Raw genomic sequence first — 21121 nt, 5'->3', positions numbered from 1 at the left:
ATTATGAAAATATCTCTGAGTTTTCTTTCTCTCACACTATATACTTAATCTTTAAAAATACCCACTGACTTTATCTTCAAAATGGATCCATAAGCTGACCAGCTATTATCCTATCTTCCATGACTTCTCACCAAGATTGCAGCAATAGCCTTCCAAATCTTCCTCTCTGCTTCTATCTTTGAATACCCTATTGGAAGTTGTTCAAATGCCACATATTCCATGAAATCCACACTGACCATATTCCTTCCTAACCCCCAGGAAACCCCCTTTCCCATTCTATTTGCTTTTCTATAGTATTTAACATCTTTGAACATTCTACGTAACTTATCTATTATCTGTCCCCTTCATACTAGAAATAAAAGATTTGCAAAATCCGATTTTCTTTGCTTTTTTCTCCAATATATCCCAGTATCCAAAACACTGCCTCATACATAAGTAGACAAATTATACTGTTGAATTGACAGAATGAATAAAGAATACTCAGATGAATGTTTCCAAAGCTTCAGTGTGTATATTGTTACGTATTTCATTAATAATGTCGATTCCTGGGTTTTAATCCAGGTATCTTGAATCAGAAATTTTGAAGGTGAGACACAAGAATATCCATTTTTTTAAAAAAGATTTTATTTATTTATTTGACAGACAGAGATCACAAGTAGGCAGCAAGGCAGGCAGAAAGAGACAGGAGGAAGCAGGCTCCCCGCTGAGCAGAGAGCCCAATGCGGGGCTCAATCCCAGGACCCTGGGATCATGACCTGAGCTGAATGCAGAGGCTTTAACCCACTGAGCCACCCAGGCACCCCAAGAATAGCCATTTTTAATAGGCTTTTTAGATAAATCTGATGCAGATGGTTTAAGAGCCCACTTAGAGAAACACTGTTTAAAATACTAATTGAAGTAGGACGCCTGGGTTCCACTCACATCAGGACTCATATCAGGATTCCAGGGTCCTGGGATTGAGCCCCAGGGGCTGCCTGCTCAGCAGGGTGCCTGCTTCTTTATCTCCCTCTGCCCCTCTCCCTACACCTATACCTCTCTCTCTCAAATAAATAAAATTAAAAAAATATATACTAATTGAAGTAAGTGAGCAAAGGATGCTGAAAAATAATGTATTTCTTGTCCTGACAAGATATCTATCCTTATGCATTCCTACCTTCTGCCAGTAAGTCTCCAGATCTCCCCTGTGTCACATTTTATTTTTTCACGCTATAAAATCAGTGCTTGATATAATTACCATCTCCTAATAATTCATATATCAAATGTTTCCTAATACTCCAAAGCTGTTGAATCTTCAGTGCATGTGTTTATCTTAGCTATAGACTACATATCATGTAAAGTAACTATCATGCTTCTTTTAAAAAAAGAATAATAGGATAATGTAGAAATTCATAGGATTTTATTATTTATGTTAAAAGCCTTCTAAAATCTTCCAAAATCTCTAGCTAACATAAAAGAGGGACATATGGCTTTTGACTCACTCTTTTTATTCAACATCTTATTAAATCAAAGAAAGTAGGTCATAGCACAAAATATAGAGAATGCTCAGGATGTCACTGAATTTTCACTCTACATCTTAGGTCATTATATGACTCCAGGTTTAAGTTATACACACCAATTTAAAACAGAGTAATACTTGACTCCTACAAGTTTTAGATCATTCCTAAGTGAGCTTCATTATAATCAACTTAATAAGGTCTTCTATCAAAATTTGTCAAAATATTTTGATACCTATTCCTTATAGAGTTACTCAGCAGTTTTTACTTGATTTATTTATTTGACAACACTAAATGTCTATCATGTATTACATATTTGGATACAAAACAGTTTAAAAAATGATCCGTGTCTTTACAGAGCCTACAACTCAAGAAAGAGTCAAACAAATCAACCTGGATTATGATCCAATTCATCAATGTTTAATAAATGTTATTTTTGTTACTTCATTCAATCACTGTCTTTTACTTTCTCACTACTTGTTAATAAGCATTTATTATCATCCAAGTTTTTTTTTTTGTACAATCACCAAAAGCAAGAAATTAACATAGATACAGCACTATTGAATAATCTACAGACTATATTCAGGTTACTACTATATTCAGTTATTCTACTAATATTCTACTAATATATGACTATATTCAGTTATTCTACTAATGTCTTGTTTTATCCCAGGATCAAACCAAATCTTTTCCATTTGTGGTTCATCAGTCTTTCACCTTCCCTCTGGTGATCTAGACCCTTTTGGAGAGCACTGCTCAGTCATATGGTAGAATGCCTCTGAATGAGAGCTTTTCAGAGAGACATGAAACTATTTTTCAGAGACCTAACAACAAATCATTCAGAATGGCTATAGCAAAGGTATCTGGAGAAGTATTAGAGAGGCAGGATGAAGGATTTTGTGTGCCATGCTAGGGGTTTGAACTTCATTCTAAATATAATAGGAAAAATATAAGATTTGGTTTTCAGAAAGAGCCATCTTAGTGTAGAATGCAAAAAAAAAAAAAAAAAGAAAGAAAGAAAGAAAGAAAGAAAGAAAGAAAAAAGTAAAATGGATGATGGCTAACACGGAACTAAACCAGTTATCCAACATAAGTCACTGACATTGAAACTGAAGAGGATAAAATAGATAATCTAAGTAATATTTAGAAAGCAGAATCAGCAGAACATAGTAAACAACTGGAAACCAGAAAAGTCAGCAGTAATAACATAGGAAAAGAGGACTCCTCATTTTTTGATTTAGGCAACAGGGTAGGACTAGTTCCCAAAAGAAGGAATGCAGGGGGTTCCAGTATGTGTGTACATGTACAAATGCAGGTATGTATAAGGGTGATGTATGTGTATTGTACGTATGGTGGTGTACACAAAGATATATACTGTGCAAACACACAGACATACATTTACATTTATATGGGTCTATAATAAAGATGTATTAGGGACTTATCATGTATAGGTAATTAATGCAATGATGGTCTTACATAAGAACCACTTGTGAGATATGGGAGTTAGAGAAGTAGGGGGTCAAAGGATAAAGCCTAGAGGACTGCAACACTTAGAGGGCAGGTAGAAGGCAACTGTAACTGTAAAGGACACTAAAGGAACAGCCTAGAGAAAAAGGAAAAAAGTTAAAAACTATGTCACAGATTGAGAAGTAAGTACAAAAGAAAGGTACATTAAAGAGGATCAAAGCAAGGATTCTTTTCCTCTTCATTACATGCGTAACAAAACCTATCCTCTCAGGAGAAACCTGAACACAAAGGATGATAATAGTGGCATGAAAGAGACTCTATTAAGTAGACATTAAGATACCTTAATGTGAATGCCCTGTTGGGTTTTGTTTTTCTTTGAGAATCTGTTTAAACTTTTTATTTCAAAATAATTTTAGATTTATGGGAATGTTACAAAAATAGAATGGAGTGTTCCCATATAACCTTCTTCCAACTTTCCCTTATGATAATATCTTACATAATCACAGTACATTTATCAAAAGCAAGAAATTAACATAGTTATAGTACCATTAAATAATCTACAGACTATATTCAGGTTACACTGGTTTTTCTACTAATGTTTTTATTGCAAGATCTAATCCAGTCTTTTCCATTTGTAGTTCATCAGCCTTTCTCTGCCCTTTGTAAACTTTTCTTGCCCTTTGGAGAGCACTGCTCAGTCATACTGTAGAATGCCCCTCAATGTGGGCTTGTCTGCTGTATTATCATCATCAGATGGAGGTTATGTATTTTGGCAAGAACACCATGGAGTGACTATGCCCTCAGCAGATCTCAGCAGGGGGTACATGGTGTCACTTTATGTTGCTACTGCAGGTGATGTTAACCTTGATCACCTGGTTAAGGTCATGTCTGCTGGGTTTCTCCACCATAAAGTTACAATTTTTCTGTGTACAATAATATATTAGGGAAATACATCAATTGTTTAAAAATCTATGATAAATATGAAAACACTAATCATCACATAGCACGTAGACATTCAAATAGTAGTTACCATATAAGCGCTTATTGAATAAACAGATATTACCACCTATATTGTTTTATTATTATATGATAAATTTCTAAATTAAGTTTTTAGAATTATTATACAATGCATTTTGAAATATGTTATAAATTACGATCTGAAATGAAGTACTGATTATATCATCAGAAAGTTGTATTTATGTATTTACACATCACACACACATCATTTTCTTGCCTCATATTCCAAGACTGTAATATGTTTATCAATCTTTGATATGGTACTTCGTCAGATGCCTCTAGAAAAAGAAATATCATTCTATATTATAGCCACTGAGTTTTCCTTATGTATCATAGTCCATCTTCACAGTAATTCTGAAGGTGAGCTGAGCATGAACACCCTCCCCTATCCAAAAATGCACAGAACATATTTGATTAAATCATAAATTTTCGGATATTCCCTCAGACCAGTAGTTGTGTTGGACATAACAGTTGTCCAAAGCTTATCAAAGACTTTTTAAATGAATTTTTATTTTTTATTTTTTTTAAGATCTTATTTATTTATTTGACAGACGGAGATCACAAGTAGGCAGAGAAGCAGGTAGAGAGAGAGGAGGAAGCAGGCTCCCCGCTGAGCAGAGAGCCCGATGCGATGCTGGGCTCAATCCCAGGACCCTGGATCATGACCTGAGCTGAAGGCAAAGGCTTTAACCCACTGAGCCACCCAGGTGCCCCTTTAAATGAATTTTAATTCAAATTTCTTGTAAGTATCCTCTTAATGAACTGACATGAGAATTTTCTACTTATATCCACAAAAGTATGTTCCTTATATAATGAAAACTGGATGGAATTGGTGGCATATTTACAAAATGAAATAGTGATTCATCAGAAGTGGATTGATTGTGAGGAATTTTATATAAATAATGTTATTTATATATTGTTTATTGGATGTAGGCTTGTTATCATATTCTTTGGTCATAATGAAAAGTTTACTTTCATGAAACAGAAATTCATCTCCCTAATCTTAGAGTCCTTATATATAATTTATGGGTGTTAATCACTGTAATATGTAAATATCTTAGTATTCAAAATCACTTTCTCTAAGTAGTAATTATAAAATATTGCACAGAGAATTTTTACTAATATTTTACTTAGCACCCAGTATTAACACAATCCTATGTAAGAAACTACATCTATGGAATCAAGTCATATATGATCCCAGTATTGGAGTAGCTCATAATCTTTACAGAAAATTAATATGTGAACTAAAAAGAGAATTATTAGAAGTGCCAATATACAAATAAAGATATGGGCATTAACACTGATTTGGCATTTCCCTTTACTCTCTCTAATCCATCAGCAACAACTGGCAATTCTACCTCCCAAACATAATTGAACTGTGCTCTGTTTCACTCCATCTTTTCTACTACCCTCCTCATCCAAGCCATGATCACTTCTCTCCTGCACAACTGCAACAGACCCATAACTGGACTTTTGCTACCTCTCTCTCCTCTAATCCATTACAACATAATCTGGGCAATCTTATAAAATACAAATCAGATCCAGTCATACCCCAGCAAAAGCTTTCCAGTAGCATACTACTTCATTTAGAATAAAATATAACCCTTATGTCTTCAAAAAGTCCAGTAATATTTGTCCTTTTTCTGCTCTTCTAACCCCATCTAATACAACTTTCTTTCTTGCCCAGAGTTGATTTAATTCCAGTGCTAGGAAATGCCAAGTTCTTTCCCTCCTTTAGGGTCTTTGCAGTAGCAATTCCCTCCACTTGAAATGAGTTCTTTCCAAAACTAATTCCCTTCTCAGATTTAGCTTAAGTATCACCTAATTATCAGTAATGTCTTTTCTGATCCTCTAGTCTAAAATTACTAGACAATAACTCAATAACTCATACCCTCTGAACTTAATCATTTGCTGCTTGTTAACCCATTCCCTTCACTAGAAATAACAACTCCCATGAAGGCATGTTACATAGCTCTGGGTCTCAAGTGCTTGAAGTAGCATTATCTGACCCAAAACAAATGCTCAGTACCTAATTGTTTAGGTGAATAAACAAACAAAATGTTTTCAAGATAGTATAGGCACAGAGAAAGGAGTACAGACCTAGTGAGTGGGAGGAAAATCAGGCTTTAGACAGGTGAAGGAAAACATAACAAAGAGGTAAATTATAGTAACACAGTCTAAATGCTAAAACTCAGATATAAACAAAGCTCTAAGGGAACAGAAGATGTAAGGAGGAAGGTTGGTTTGGATAGGACTGACATTTGAGCAAGCTATGGAAGAATGACAGCAGATTAATACTGGTTTCATGGTACACAATATACAAATCCTTATGTTGTGAAAGGTATATTTGAAGGGATATTCAGTGTATTTGGATATTGCATTAGTATAAGAAACTGAGGAAGGATTTAAAGCCCAAAGAGAGACAAAGCATCTTACAATGCGTGCTACTCTGAGAAAGTGGCATGCTAGGATATAAACCCAAGTCTGTTGGATTCCAGAGCATTCCCAAGCCAATGCTATTAACAATGGGGTAGGCATGCAATTAGGGACACATGATGGTGAGACCAGGAACTCAAAGTCAAAGGATGAATACAATGTATTTAACTGAAAACTTAATTTTACTTGAAAACTTAATTTTGATGAAGGGAGGAAAAAGGTAATCTAACCAGTAAATTTTTAAAAAATATTTTAATTTTAGGGGCGCCTGGGTGGCTCAGTGAGTTAAGCCTCTGCCTTCAGCTTAGGTCGTGATCTCAGGGTCCTGGGATCGAGCCCCGCATCAGGCTCTCTGCTCAGTGGGGAACCAGCTTCCCCCTCTCTCTCTGCCTGCCTCTCTGCATACTTGCGATCTCTGTCAAGTAAATAAATAAAATCTTAAAAAACAATAAAATATTTTCATTTTATTTATTTTATTTTATTATTTTATTTTTCATTTAAAGATTTTTTTTTATCTATTTGACAGCACGATCACAAGTAGACTAGGCAGAAAGGCAGGCAGAGAGAGAGGGGTAAGAAGGATCCCCACTGAGCAGAGAGCCCGATGCAGGGCCCAATCCCAGGACCCTGAGATCATGACCAGAGCTGAAGGCAGAGGCTCAACCCATTGAGCCACCCAGATGCCCCACATTTTATTATTTTTTTGGAAGATTTTATTTATTTATTTGACAGACGGAGATCACAAGTAGGCAGAGAAGCAGGCAGAGAGAGAGGAGGAAGCAGGCTCCCTGCTGAGCAGAGAGCCTGATGAGGGGCTAGATCCCAGGACCCTGAGATCATGACCCGAGCTGAAGGCAGAGGCTTTAACCCACTGAGCCACCCAGGTGCCCCCAAATATTTTCATTTTAAAATAAAACAGCTATACTGTGGTACAGAATGCACGATATGCATCAATGTTTCTGAATATTACAAATGGCTTCATTAAATGTTGTGCTTTTCAGAGGGTTCCTACAGCCACATTTCCATTCTTTTTAAAAACATTCTCTTCCACCACTAGGGACATTTTGTTGGATGGAAAAGTTTTTCCTAGACACATTTGTATTATCTTAAGACAGGTAGGAAAGGGTTTTGGAAGAACCGTAAAAGAGGATTTTCCCATTTGAATATGTATCTATACTTGAACTCCTTACATGTTATATATACCTTGGTTGCCAGCTAAAGGAGGACCTATATTCATGGAGATCTTGTAAGTTTGTAGTTCTAGACTAGGCTCTTGGATCAACACAATGAACTCAGCTATGGTCCTTAGCCAGGAAAAGTGTATAATAAAATGAGCAGAAAAAACTTTACTTCCACTGGCCTTAATAACAAATAATATACACAAGAAAATAATTTCCTTTATTGTGTTAGCATAATATGAGATAAAGGTAAGAGTCCTAGATACAATAGCTTAAATCTTCATACAGCTGCTATATAAAGAAACAGAGTGATGTCAGGGCTGTGGATTTAAGAAGCTGTTTCTGGGAATCCTTCCAAATCCATTATCTAAAGAGGAATTTATCCAAATGGAACCTACCATCATCCATCTAAGCTATGTTTATTTCATAATATCATAGAATGTTAGAGAAAAAGGTATCTCAAACTTAGTGACCTATCAGTCTCACTCATCGTACAGAAGCAGAAACTGAGGCCCCAAGAAGTTAAGAAGTCCACTGTCAATGAAAACTGCCTATTACATGCTGATCTAGAAACAAAAAAAATGATGTTTTTATATAGTACTTAAATAATTCAAAAAACAGTAATTTAAATAATTAAGTTTAAATAATAATGATAAAGCAAACTATCAAAACATTCCCTTCCTTAGAAGGTCCATCCTTGAGTGCCCCTTTCTCCCCACAGAAAAGACCATAATCCCTTCAGCTTATCCTCTCCTTGCCTGCTTTTATAGTTTTTATCACACAAATGTTTCCCTAAATAATATACTATTTAATTTTTTTGTTGTTAAACATGACAGAGAGGAATCATCATAGTAATTCTTCAGGGATTTGTTGTTCATTTAATTCATTCATAATCAATTTTGCTGCAGCTTATTAATTTCCTTGTGTATAATGTTTTATTGTATGAATATAGCCATTTGCTCATTTTAATACTGATGAATATCTAAGATTATTGCCAGTATTTTACTTTTATGAGCAGTGTAGTAAATGATTTTTGGTGCACCACTTAGAGTGAAATTCATAAGAAATTTGCATGTTTAACTTTCAATGCTAGTTCCAAAGTGTTTTCTAAACAATTTGTGCAAATTTACACTCCCAAGAAACAGTTAAAACTTGGTCCCTTGCTCCCTGCCTTTCCCAAATTTTGAGATTTTCAGGTTTATAAAATTCAGCCAATCTGGTGAGTATGAGGTGCTATTTTTTTTTTAATTTTATGTTCTCTAATCACAAATGAGGTTGAGTACTTTGCATGCTTTTATTAGTTATTCAGGCTTCTTCATTTGCATATGATAATTCAAGTCTTTTGCACAGTTCTATTGGATGGATATGCTTCTTATAGACATGTAGGAGTTTGTTTTGTTTTGTTTTGGCTTGGTTTTAATTCTAGATTCTAAACCCGTGTGTGATTTATATGTATTACAAATACAGTGTTTTTTAATAACCAAAGTTCTTAATTCCAGTAAGGTCAAATTTATTCAAGTTATTCCATCAAGCCCTAAGAAACTTGTCTCTCTCCTGAAAGTAATAAAACTAAGTCAGTTTGGTGTTTCCTTTTTAAACCTTTTTTTTTTTTTTTAGCTAAATTATATGTGTTAGGAATTTCAATGGTAACAGGTAACATCTTTTTCAGAGGGAAATTTTCAGTGTTTCAATATTATGTATGATATTTGTTGAAAATATCTTTAATCGTGCCTTTTTTTAGTTTTTACCATGAATTTTATGAACAATTTCTACATCTGTTGAGATGATCTAATGATTTTTCTCCCATAATCAGCTAATGTAGTGAATTACATGCATAGATTTCCTAATATGCAGCTGCCATTTAATTTCTGGAATAAATGCAACCTGCTCATAAAATAGTATCCTTTTTATATATTGCTATAATTGGTTGCAAATACTTTGTTTAAATTTTTGCATCTATGTTCTTGAGTAAGGCTGGCCTATAATGTTCTTTTCTCAGGCTGTTTTAGGATCTGGAACCAAGATGATCTTAGCTGTATAAAACAAACTGAAGAGGATCTCCCTTTTTCCACTATCAAAACAGGAATTTTTTGGAATTTAAATTGGAACAATTTCATTCTTGATGTGTGGAAGAATTTGCCTATGTTACACAAATCTACATATTTACCATTTATTTTGTTCTACCTTCTTGCATCTCAGACCTTCCATCTTGGAACTGAGAAAACTTTCTTTCTCCCTCAAGTACTTTCTTAAAGTACTTTCTCAAAGATTTCTTTCTGCTATTAGTATAGTAGTCAGGGTTCAACCAAGAAGCAGAACCAGTAGGAGATTTGATAGACAGGTACACACACACACACACACACACACACACACACACACACACACACACACACGATTTACTATAAGGAATTGGTTTACATGATTAGGGGGCTAACTAAGCAAGTCTGAAATTCATAGGAGAGGTATCAGGAAGGAAAAATTATGAGCAGGCCGAATCTACAAACAGTGACCAAAGCAGTCATCCTGGACAGAATTTCTTCTCTTTCCCAGTGAAACCTAAGTTCTGAGTTTAAGGCCTTCCAACTGAGTCAGACAGGCTTACTCAGATTATCTATAGTCAAATGATTAGAAGTCTTCATTATATCTGTAAAAATACCTTCACTGAGAGAAGCATTTAAATTAATTGGGGATATTAGCCTAACCAAGTAGACACATCAATAAAGCCAACAAAAGGGGAAAACTCAGTTTTTTGGGGGGAAATGTTTTTATATTACTCTTATAATGAGGATGTGTTTTAGTTGTCAGAATATTCTGGATATTTTTTCTCAACACACTGAAGATATGACAGGATCTTCTGGATTGTTACTGTGAAGCCAGCTGTCAATCTACTGCTCCTCTGAAGGTAATCTATCTTGCTCCTCTTGTTTTTCAAATTTTCCCTTATTATTTAATGCTTTAGAGCTGACTATATGGTGTGGCTGTAGATTTCTTTTTAATTATTCAGTTTGGATATGCTAAACTTCCTAAATTTATAAAGTGGTGTATTTTGCTGGTTCTGGCATTGTCCTTTACTACATCTCCTCCATTTTCTGTCTTCTCCTTTCAGAATTGATTAGATGGCTTTAGACATTTTCAACTTTACCCTTCATGCCTATTAACCTCTCCTACATTCTTTATTTATTTCTCTGCATTATCTTCTTGCTAATTTCTTTTTCAGATATATCTTCCAGTTTTGCAAATCTCTCTTCAGTTAGATCTCATCTGCTGTTACACCCATCAATTTCCTTTCATTTCAATTACATGTTTCCTACCAGAATTATATCTGTTACATTCTTAAAATTGGTTCCAGTTCTTGAATGTTTTTATATCCTGAACATTTTTAAAGCTTATCATCTATTTCTCTGAACCTCTTAAGCATAGCTATTTTATGTTCTATATTTGATAATTCCAATAATTAAAGTCTTTTCAAGTCAATTTTTGTCCGCTATTTCTTTTAATTCTCATTCATGATTTGTTTCCTTGTGTTTTTAATAATTTCTAGCACAGAAATTTTTCTTAGGAATTATAGGTGGGAGAATTCTTTGGTGCCTGGATTCTCAAGAGAAGATGTGTGTTTGCCTCTGTCTAGGGCCTGACAGTGCTAACAATTTAGGATCACTTTAAACTTGGCTTGAGTTGTGTCAGACTAAATCTGAAATTATTAATTCAGACTTCAAATTCCTCTACAAGATGGTGTGTTTACTTCTCAGCAGCACTTTTCCCTCCCTTCCACTCAGTACCAGTGCTTCAGAGGTACAATCACTGGGAAATGAGTTAAGGGAAAGAGCAAGCTTACTTCTTGTTTACTTTTACACTAAGTCATCCCAGAATTGTGGGAGTAGGGTCTTCTAATACACTTCTCAACTTGGAAAGTAAGCACTGGGTGTTGTCTCCTGTGCCCCTACCACAAAAAAGTTTTTTAAATATTGTATTTAAAATTGTTTCAGTATGTAAGTTAGCTCTGAATCCTTCCTGCCATATTATCAGAAATAACAGTAAGAGAAAAAAAAAAAGAAAAAGAAGTAATAGTTTATTTTAACTCTTAACTTAAAATTATACATCACTCTCCTGGGTCCCTGTTCTCTCAATTTTGGTGAATAAGCATTGCTAAATAGAGAACCTGAGGTGTTCTTGACCTATAATGGATCATAAATTCATAATAATGAATAGTAATCATGTATACCTAATAATTTTTTTCATATTCTTTCAGAAATAGCAATAGTATCTTTGAGGTTTCATCTATTGATAATTTTTTACTAACTGATTCCTATTTTTGTTTTTTTTTTCCTCCTTCCCCCCAAGCTTTAGTAAAGTGTAACTGGTAATCAAAAAATTGCACATAAGTAATGTAGAAAATGTAGCAAGTTTGGACATATGTATACATTCCTGCTATAATCACCACAATCAAGGTAATAAATGTATCCAACACCTCCAAAAGTTTCCTTGCATTTCTTTGTGTTTTTGTTTGTGCTAAGAACACATGTCAACATGAGATATACCCTCTTAACCAGTTTTAAATACACAATTATATCTATAGGCACTATGTTGTATAGTGAATCTCTGGAATTTACTCATCTTTAGAAATTTGTGAAACTGTTAACAGGAAACTTTTAAATTCTTTCAGGGCTATCATTAAGTATCATTTCTTAAAGGTCATAAAATGATATCAAGCTTGAGAATATGGTCAATTGGTACATGTAAAACTATTCAAGTTGTCTATATAATGGGTTCTAATTTAATTAGCTATTTTAATATTTCACATTTAGCTTTTCTGAATGAGTTTTATTTTTAAAAAATTCTGCATAGATTTGTATTCTATTAATGTAATTGCTCTAAAATGAAGGAGACACTAAAATTTAGTAAGCTTCTACAAAGTGTTGTGCACTGTGCTCAGGTATACATGTATTAATTAATATAAATTTTAGCACGACCCTGTTAGGTGGTATTTCTATTTTAAAGAAAAAGAAACAGATATTTATGAACAAACACCTATTAAGTGATAGAGCCAAGATCTAACCCAATTCTATCTGATTTGTAAAAAATACAAAGGTTTTGTAAATATATAAATTACTTGGGGTGCCTGGGTTGCACAGTGGGTTAAGCCTCTGCCTTCGGCTCAGGCCATGATCTCAGTGTCCTGGGATCGAGCCCCACATTGGGCTCTCTGCTCAGCAGGGAGCCTGCTTCCCCCTCTCTCTCTACCTGCCTCTCTGCCTACTTGTGATCGCTCTCTCTCTCTCTCTCTCTGTTAAATAAATAAATAAATAAATAAATAAAATCTTTAAAAAATTACTGTGTCTGAACTACGTCTAACGAATGTCATTGTGAAAGGTTAAGTTGGATATTCTAACCACCCATTCAATTCTTCACCCCCATATAATCTGATCTTCACGACTCGTTTTTTTCTTTTGTTTTTGTTTTTGTTTTTTAAATATTTATTTGACAGAGAGAAATCACAACTAGGCAGAGAGGCAGGCAGAGAGAGAGGAGGAAGCAGGCTCCCCGAAGAGCAGAGAGCCCGATGTGGGGCTCGATCCCAGGACCCTGAGATCATGACCTGAGCCGAAGGCAGCGGCTTTAACCCACTGAGCCACCCAGGAGCCCCTGTTTTTGTTTTTTTTAAAGGTACTTTTCTTCTTGGGTGCCTGTGTGGCTCAGCTGATTAAGAGACTGCCTTCAGCTCAGGTCATGATCCTGGAGTCCCGGGATGGAGTCCCACATCGGCTCCCTGCTCAGCCGGGAGTCTGCTTCTCTCTCTGACTCTCTCCCCTCTCATGCTCACTCTCTCTCTCTCAAGTAAATAAATAAAATCTTAAAAAAAAAAAAAAGTACTTTTCTTTTTTTTTTTTTTTTTAGTAAGATTTTATTTATTTATTTGACAGAGAGCGAGAGCACAAGTAAGCAGAGCAGCAGGCAGGGGAGAGGGAGAAGTAGGCTCTCTATTGAGCAGGGAGCATGATTCGGGGCTCGATCCCAGGACCCTGGGATCATGACCTGAGCTAAAGGCAGTGCTTAAGCAACTGAGGCACCCAGATGCCCCACAAATCAGTTTTGATAATGGGCAGTAGTACTATCTCTCCTTGAGAGATAAAAATACAAAAAGGGTACTGTTATTTAACTCAAGAAGCATGCACTAGGAGACGAGTACAGGGCTACACTTGCTATATACTTCAGCATTTACAAAGACCATCCCATGGTCCTCATATAACCTTGGGAAACAATTCAGTATACTATTGGAGCCCTCTAGAGACAGAGCACCAAAGACAACCCATCCATCTTTAGAAATTCACAAAACATCTTGGGCCCTGAAACCTATCAAGCCTTATTCTGCTTCTTCTAGGTACTGTATAAATCTAACCCTTTCTTTGAGGTAAACCGTCACATATTAGAAGGCAGTTATAGCGCCCCCCCCCCCCAGAGTATTTTCTAATTATTTTTCAAAATTTTCTCAGAATATAGATAATAGTATTGGTTTTCTCACTATCAAATTAAATGACTTATTTAGTTTAAAGCTGATCTCAAATTACGTGGTATCTTTTCTCCAAACAGTCCAAAGGATTCTATTAGATTTTCAGCTTCTCAAGGGCATTACTGAATTTTTATTCATGTTTGTACCCTGACCCTGAGTGGTTTATGACCCACTGTAGGTCTCATTAACTGCTGAATTCACATAAGTAACTATACATTTAAATTATCATGTGGTATAAGAAAAGAAAGTGTTTAGAACTTAATTTAAATTACATAAACAGAAACTAAGATAAACCTGAATTAAGAGACTTGCTATGATCACACAATGGAATGAAAGAACTAGTCCTTATAAATATTCTGAATTCTGATGTTAAGCTACCTGCATTTCAAAATGGTATTTACATTTTCTGAGCCAAAAATAAAGATACATAGTAGGACTATGAATTTTTTTTCTGAATTTTAAACTTATAATTATGACATTTGTTTTTATAAACTGGATTACATTAGGACTGTCCTACGAGAAATATGGTTTGTTTAGCCACTACCAATCTACTAGAGCAAACTCATAGATGCCTTACATGAAACTAGCCATGTTGGTTTCATAACTGTATGGATGAATACCCTTCCTCAGACCATCAGGTCAGCACTTTCAATAATGAATTTTTTAATAACAAAGTTGCTTTTCTACCATTTTCTGGAGTGCTATGCCATCGATAACTATAGAGTTACAAAAGAAAGAAAAATTTCCTGTAATTCCAGAATAGACATTACTCAGGGTTTTGACATACTTTTGGTAAAAGTGATAAAAATGTGTTACGCATTTCTGTTACATTTCTGTAATCTGCTACAGAAGGCAATGTGGAGGTCCACTCTTACCTGCTTGAAAAGTTGGAGGTTAACTGCAGTTTCCAAGAACTGTTTCATCAGACTTGAGCGGTGCTTTACAAAACTCTCCTCACAGAACGTGATGGGCTCACCCTAGAGAGAAATGAAGATTTTTAGGGTGTCAATAGAAAGGTAGTCAGAGAGAAACAGTCTCTCTAAAAAGGCACATGGAGGGTCGCAGGGGAGTGTAAGACACAGAATCAACTTCAAGGTGCTGGAAGTCTAAAGGGAGTCAAACAGACTCTTAGATATAATAGCTGGATTTCAGCATCGGAGAAAAATATTCCTCTACTGACGAGCTTCTACTAGAGCTTCCTAATCAAGGATCGTGGGGTCTTAAAATTGCTTAGTTTCACTTCCTCAAAGTAAGAATGAATCTCCTAAAAACAAAGGTTTAATATTATTAGATTGAATTAGGAGTATTAAAAAGAGTATGCATAGCTGAAAAAAGTCAACAACTACAGTTTTATCCTAATTAGAAAACATTCCTGCTATAAAAATTGCTGCATGATTTTTGCCACTTATATATGATCATTAATTTCTTTTTAAATTAATTAAAAGTTCTTACAATAACATTCTCTTAATCACTTCACATACAATTCTGATTGGCTACTTTCTAGATTAAGTCCCACTTTGTATCTGCTTTAATCTATCCTATTTTTAGAGTAACCATAACTTTGCAAGTGTCTTCTGGTAGCTTATGCTCCATTAGCTTGCTCCTCCACCAAACTATCAAGAACTTAAATTGCGAATATAGATTCCACTCATTCCATTTATTCCCATACAGTATGTCAGAAAATTGTCACTCACTTGCTGATCTCTACCACCTGCTACTTCCCTCGGTAGCCTGAATGGTCCTCTTGCCCATTCAATACTTGTGAACATAAGGGATCCAAATGAATATGAGATAATATGATCCAAATGCAACTGAGATAGGTGACAATGACTCATTGATGATAATGAATCCTGTAGCCATCTCTATGTTGGCAGTAACAAGGAAAAAACCTCATCTTCTAACAGAACTTTGAAAAAATATTAATTATAATTTAATTTTAAAGACAATTCAATGCCTTGATTACAGGTATCTGTAAATAAAATTCTGAAAATTGGCTCCTGCATGAATAAAATGAGACTAACAATTTAACAGCAATTCACCTGTTACCACTGGCTGATGGAAGCTAATGATACTATGGATCTGCACTGTTCAAAACAGTAGCTATTAGTCATATGCAGCAATTTAAATTTAAATTTATTAAAATGAAACAAGATGGGACCGGGGAGGAAGACAAATCATAAGAGACTTAATCCCAGGAAACAAACTGAGAATTGCTGAGGGGTGGGAGGGGAGGGATAAGGTGGCTGGGTTATGGACACTGAGGAGGGTATGTGCTATGGTGAGTGCTGTGAATTGTGTAAGACTGATGATTCACAGAACTATATCCCTGAAGCACGTAATACATTATATATTAATAAAAAAAATTAAATAAAACTAAAATTTCAGTTCCTCAATACACTAGAATACACTAGCCACATCTGAAATGTTCAATTGCCACAAGTGGTCTGTGGCTAATATTAGAGATCACAAATACAGAACATTTCATTTATCACAAAAAGTGTTCTTGAACAACATTGCTACAGAAGAAAATAAATTTCAAATTACATGTACATGTCTGACATGTAGAGAAGATAACCATATTAGCCACCAGCCAATATGTCATAATAAAACTGCCATTATTATTTTGCCATTGATAATAATCTGTCTGATTATTGCCATTCTTAACTGTCATAAGATGATTTTAAGCTTTATATTTTAAAAATTAGAGTCATTTACATATATTTTATATAATCAAAAATCACCATATTTGCCACTATTATAGAATTTCCAACTTAGACTCTGTGGGGGGGGGGCGGCTACAACAAACAGGCAATCCTGTTTAAGAGAAAGGTCTACTGTTTTTGCATCCCAGGTATCAGCATCATATATAGTTACACTGGGAGCCCAAAAATGTTTCATAAGTCAATAAACAAAGTAGCAAGTGAGCTAAGATTTGCTCCATATCACTTATTTTCTTTTCCAAAAGTAAATACAAATTTTAAAGATAAGTACAATCATTGTTTTCAATGGCAGTTCTAACTATACCACAATTATTACAAAGTAATCAGTACAATTGATAATTTCAGTTTTTATTAGACAGATTTTTCTCTAACATGTGAGTTGTATTTTATTAACATCTATGATTTTTCCAAAAGTCATCATTGATAGTGGAATACTTAATACTTTCTATGTTACAATCAAGCATTTCTTTTGACTGGAAAGCGTGGAAGATAAGGGGATGGAGAATCTCTAGGTGAGGGAAATGGATGAGAGGAAAGTCTACCTATGTCTTCTTAAGAGTTGGGCTAACTTAGTTTTTAGCCAATGTGACTTATGCTGGCCAAACTCTGTCCTCATTAATCTTCTAGTAAATGCTTTCAATCTTTCAAGAGAAATAGTAAAGAGAAAGTTCAGATATGCTGTCCATCCAGTTTTGATAACACCAATCATCATAAAAGCTTTGAACTTAACCTTCAAATGATTAACACAGCCCGTTTACTTAGAGTCTCTGGTAAAAACAAAAAAGACAAACCTGACACATATTGGAATTTTCTCTCAGGAGAAAGAAAAATAAGTCTTGATTAACAATGCTCTAAATTTTTGTTTGAATACACAGGAGACTCAGTCATTGTCATGCTGGGGTGTGTATGATATCAAACAAATTATAAATGACTTCCCAGTGTAAGTTCTTTTAAATCTGAGTTAAGTTGAAAGGCACGATAAGGAACTCTGCTTAGGATCTTCTGATTTACTTATGATCTGGTTAAAAATCAAGCTTAGGATGGAATGGTTTTCAAAAATTTTCTTGCTCCAAGTAGAGTGACTGTCCAGTGTTGCCCAGTTAATTCCCAGCTGACTTAAGTATGAAAGATTTCAAGAAGCCTCTGTGGCTTCACAGAGGAAACCTGAGCTGGTTTTGAAAACTAATAGAAGCCTTCTGAAACAAAGATGGAAAAACATGGTCTTGAGAGAGGCAAGTACAGACAAAAAATGGGTAGTGTGTTTGGGATGGATATGCACTAGAGAAAGCGCCAAAGATAATAAAAGACTGGTTAAGGCCTAGTGGATAATGGTTATGAATGACAGAAAGTACCAGAGAGAAGTAAAACGTAGGTCAAGCATACTGGAAAAGGTCTAAGTTATATTCTAAAGTTATTTTCTTTTTCTTTTTTTTTTTAAACCTATGGGAGGTTTATTTTAATTTATTTATTTATTTATTTATTTATTTGAGAAAGCAATCAAGCAAGAGAGAAATTGAGAGAATGAGTGCAGGGAGGGGCAGGTGGAGAAGCAGACTCCCTGCAGAACAGCGAGCCCAACACGCATCTCATGATCATGAGCTGAGCCTGAGGCAGATGCTTAACCAGCTGAGCTGCCCAGGTGCCCTAAAGTTATTTTCTTAAAGACATCAAGAAGCTCTCACAGAATATCTACTCAATGAAGTGACTAGATTGTATGTATTAAAAGGAAAGTTAAGTGGCACCTGGGTGGCTCAGTCAGTTAAGTGTCGCCTTCGGTTCAGGTTATGATCTCGTGGGTCCTGGGAATCCCACCCTGTGTGAGGCTCCCTGTTCCCTCTCCCTCTGCCCACCCCCCCATTTGTACTCTCTCAAATAAATAAAACTTTTAAAAGGAAAGTTAATAGGCAAGAAGAAATACTGGAAATAGGCAGACCAAGTAATAGGGAAATACAAATCTGGCAAGAAAAGATGAACCAGGCAGTAGAAAGAGCAAGTGATGACTACCATTAGTCAACACTGATAGAATACTTATTACTATCACTAATAATATGTTGTTGTTATTATTGTTATATAGCTAATATCTACATAATACTTATTATGGGCCAGGTACTGTTCTAAGCAATTTACATGTATTAATTCATATAAACCTCAAACTTACTGTTGTCTTACTTTATACATGAATAAACTAAAATATGGGAAAGGGTTAAGTAACTTGCTCAAGATTACAGAGCATGTAAGTTGTAGAAGCCTGATTTAGACTCAGTCTACGCTTTCAAATTATCCCATTTCTGTGTATTCAATACTACATGAAATGTTTTATTTATTCCATATCATGTAATGTGTAAAAGTACAATTCTACTGCAACATCAATAGGACTGTTTATCAACTGATGTACAGCAGTGGTGCTCAAAGCATGGTCCAGGGACTGAGACCTTTTCACAGGGTCTGCAACATCCAAACTATTTTCATAACAGTGCTAAAACATTATTTGCCCTTTTCACTTTTAATTTCTCATGAGATCCAATGGAGCCTACACGACTGGCAATATTGCCACAGACAGAAAGCAGAATCAAATATGAGAACGCAGCCCTCTTCTTTTAAGCTACACAATTGAAGAAATATAAAACAAATATATATATAAATAATATAAATATAAAACAAAAAATATAAAATATGAGAACGCAGCCCTCTTCTTTTAAGCTACATACTTGAAAAAATATAAAACAAATATGAAACAAATATATATAAATAATATAAATATAAAACAAAAAATATAAAACAAATCCATTCTTCTATTATTTTTTGTTTAGAAATAGTTATTTCTCAAAAAATGTTTCATGTTTATCCGTAGTAGTTTTATATTAATTTTAAATAATAAGTATTTAAAATATTTCCAGTTTTGATTTCTAATACAGTAAATAGTGAAAGATAGAGCCCACATAAACAAAAGTTCTTTAAAACCCTTGATGATTTTTACAAATATAAAGACATCTAGAGGCAAAAAGTTTAAGAACCACTGATATGCAGAAACAAGACAAGCAGAAGTCAAGAGGACTTCTGGATTTCAAGCTTGAGGATCAAAAGATGGATGATACCATTTATTAAAGACCAGAAGTATAGAAACAAACCAGATTTAAGAAGAAGTTGATAAAATAAATTTTGGGATATGTCTTTGGTCAGATTCTAAGCTGAGCCCGAGACAAGGATTCTTGTTTAAGTGATTTGTTGGTGGAAAATGCTCAGGAAATAAGCATTGAGGGAAGCAAAATAGGGCAGAAGAAAAAACACAAGCAACAATGTGATTTCAGCCGGCAATCACCTCAGTTTAAACCTATGAAAAAACATCAAATGTACTGGCAGAGTTACTCCCATCTTGAAGTAAGGAGGCCAGTTTCTTACACCTTTTATCAGTCATTCATTAAGCATGGTCTTACCTGATGGGAGGAGTGTGGAGATTAGAGGTGCTGGGGAGGTCCTTCCTACTTAGCCAAGGACAGTTTTTCTCTGAAAAGGATGCCAGCCAGTACAGGGGATCTGGTCAGGACACCAGCAATGTCCATTCTGGCATGGTTAAGGCAAGGAAGATGCTTGAAGGCACATGGACAAGGGTAGAAACCCAAGTTTGGAAAACTTGTTCTTTAACATATATTTAGGAATTATCTGCACAGAACCAAGCATGAAGGTTAAACTGATCATTACTTAGGGGAAAAGACTGATGCAACTGAGAAATATACATCTGTAATCCAATTTATTTTCTAAAAGTTATATTGTTTATTGACAGAAAAAGCAAGTGAAGAAGAATATAGCTCTGTAGAAAAATAGAATAATCATGTAGAAACATTAAAATGTGGACAAGAAAAACTCTTCACGGTAGAAAACAAAAAACTGAATTCAAATAAAATAAGTTTAAAAGAAGTCTGATGTGATGGTTAAGCTACTGAATCTTTTGCTCTATGGAAGAGTGATGAGGCAACAGAAAGGAACTAAAGCTAAAATCGTTTCCATTACTGTCACACACAAAAGAGCGTGAAAGGATGTAAGAAAAATTACAATCTGTGCTAGGGTAGGAATGAAGTTCTTATTTCAGAGAAGAGAACCAGACTTTGCATAAATGAACTGCCACATTACCTGCCCATAAAGGATTACACCAATCAACAAATATATACTAAGAATGAATCAACAACCCATTGGGCATTCTATGATGAGGCTTTCTAGGTAGTTTGTTATTAATAGTAATAAAAAAAGCAAACGTTCATACTTGATTTACCATTAAAACATACAAATCAGAGCAGATTCAAATTC

General features: G+C 34.9%; 1 protein-coding gene across 3 annotated transcripts in view; it reads right to left on the bottom strand.

Annotated features, from left to right (window-relative positions):
* Window positions 1-21121, bottom strand: part of DENND1B (DENN domain containing 1B) — a 267935-nt gene that overhangs the window by 61277 nt on the left and 185537 nt on the right. For all 3 annotated transcript variants that reach the window (XM_045982799.1, XM_045982800.1, XM_045982801.1), the window contains one exon: window positions 14975-15076. In XM_045982799.1, coding sequence (XP_045838755.1) covers window positions 14975-15076 — 102 coding nt within the window. The remainder of the gene's footprint in view (window positions 1-14974; window positions 15077-21121) is intronic.

This window comes from Meles meles, chromosome 17 (genome assembly GCF_922984935.1).
Source record: "Meles meles chromosome 17, mMelMel3.1 paternal haplotype, whole genome shotgun sequence".
Taxonomy (NCBI): domain Eukaryota; kingdom Metazoa; phylum Chordata; class Mammalia; order Carnivora; family Mustelidae; genus Meles; species Meles meles.
This window is presented reverse-complemented; position numbering and strand designations above follow the sequence as displayed.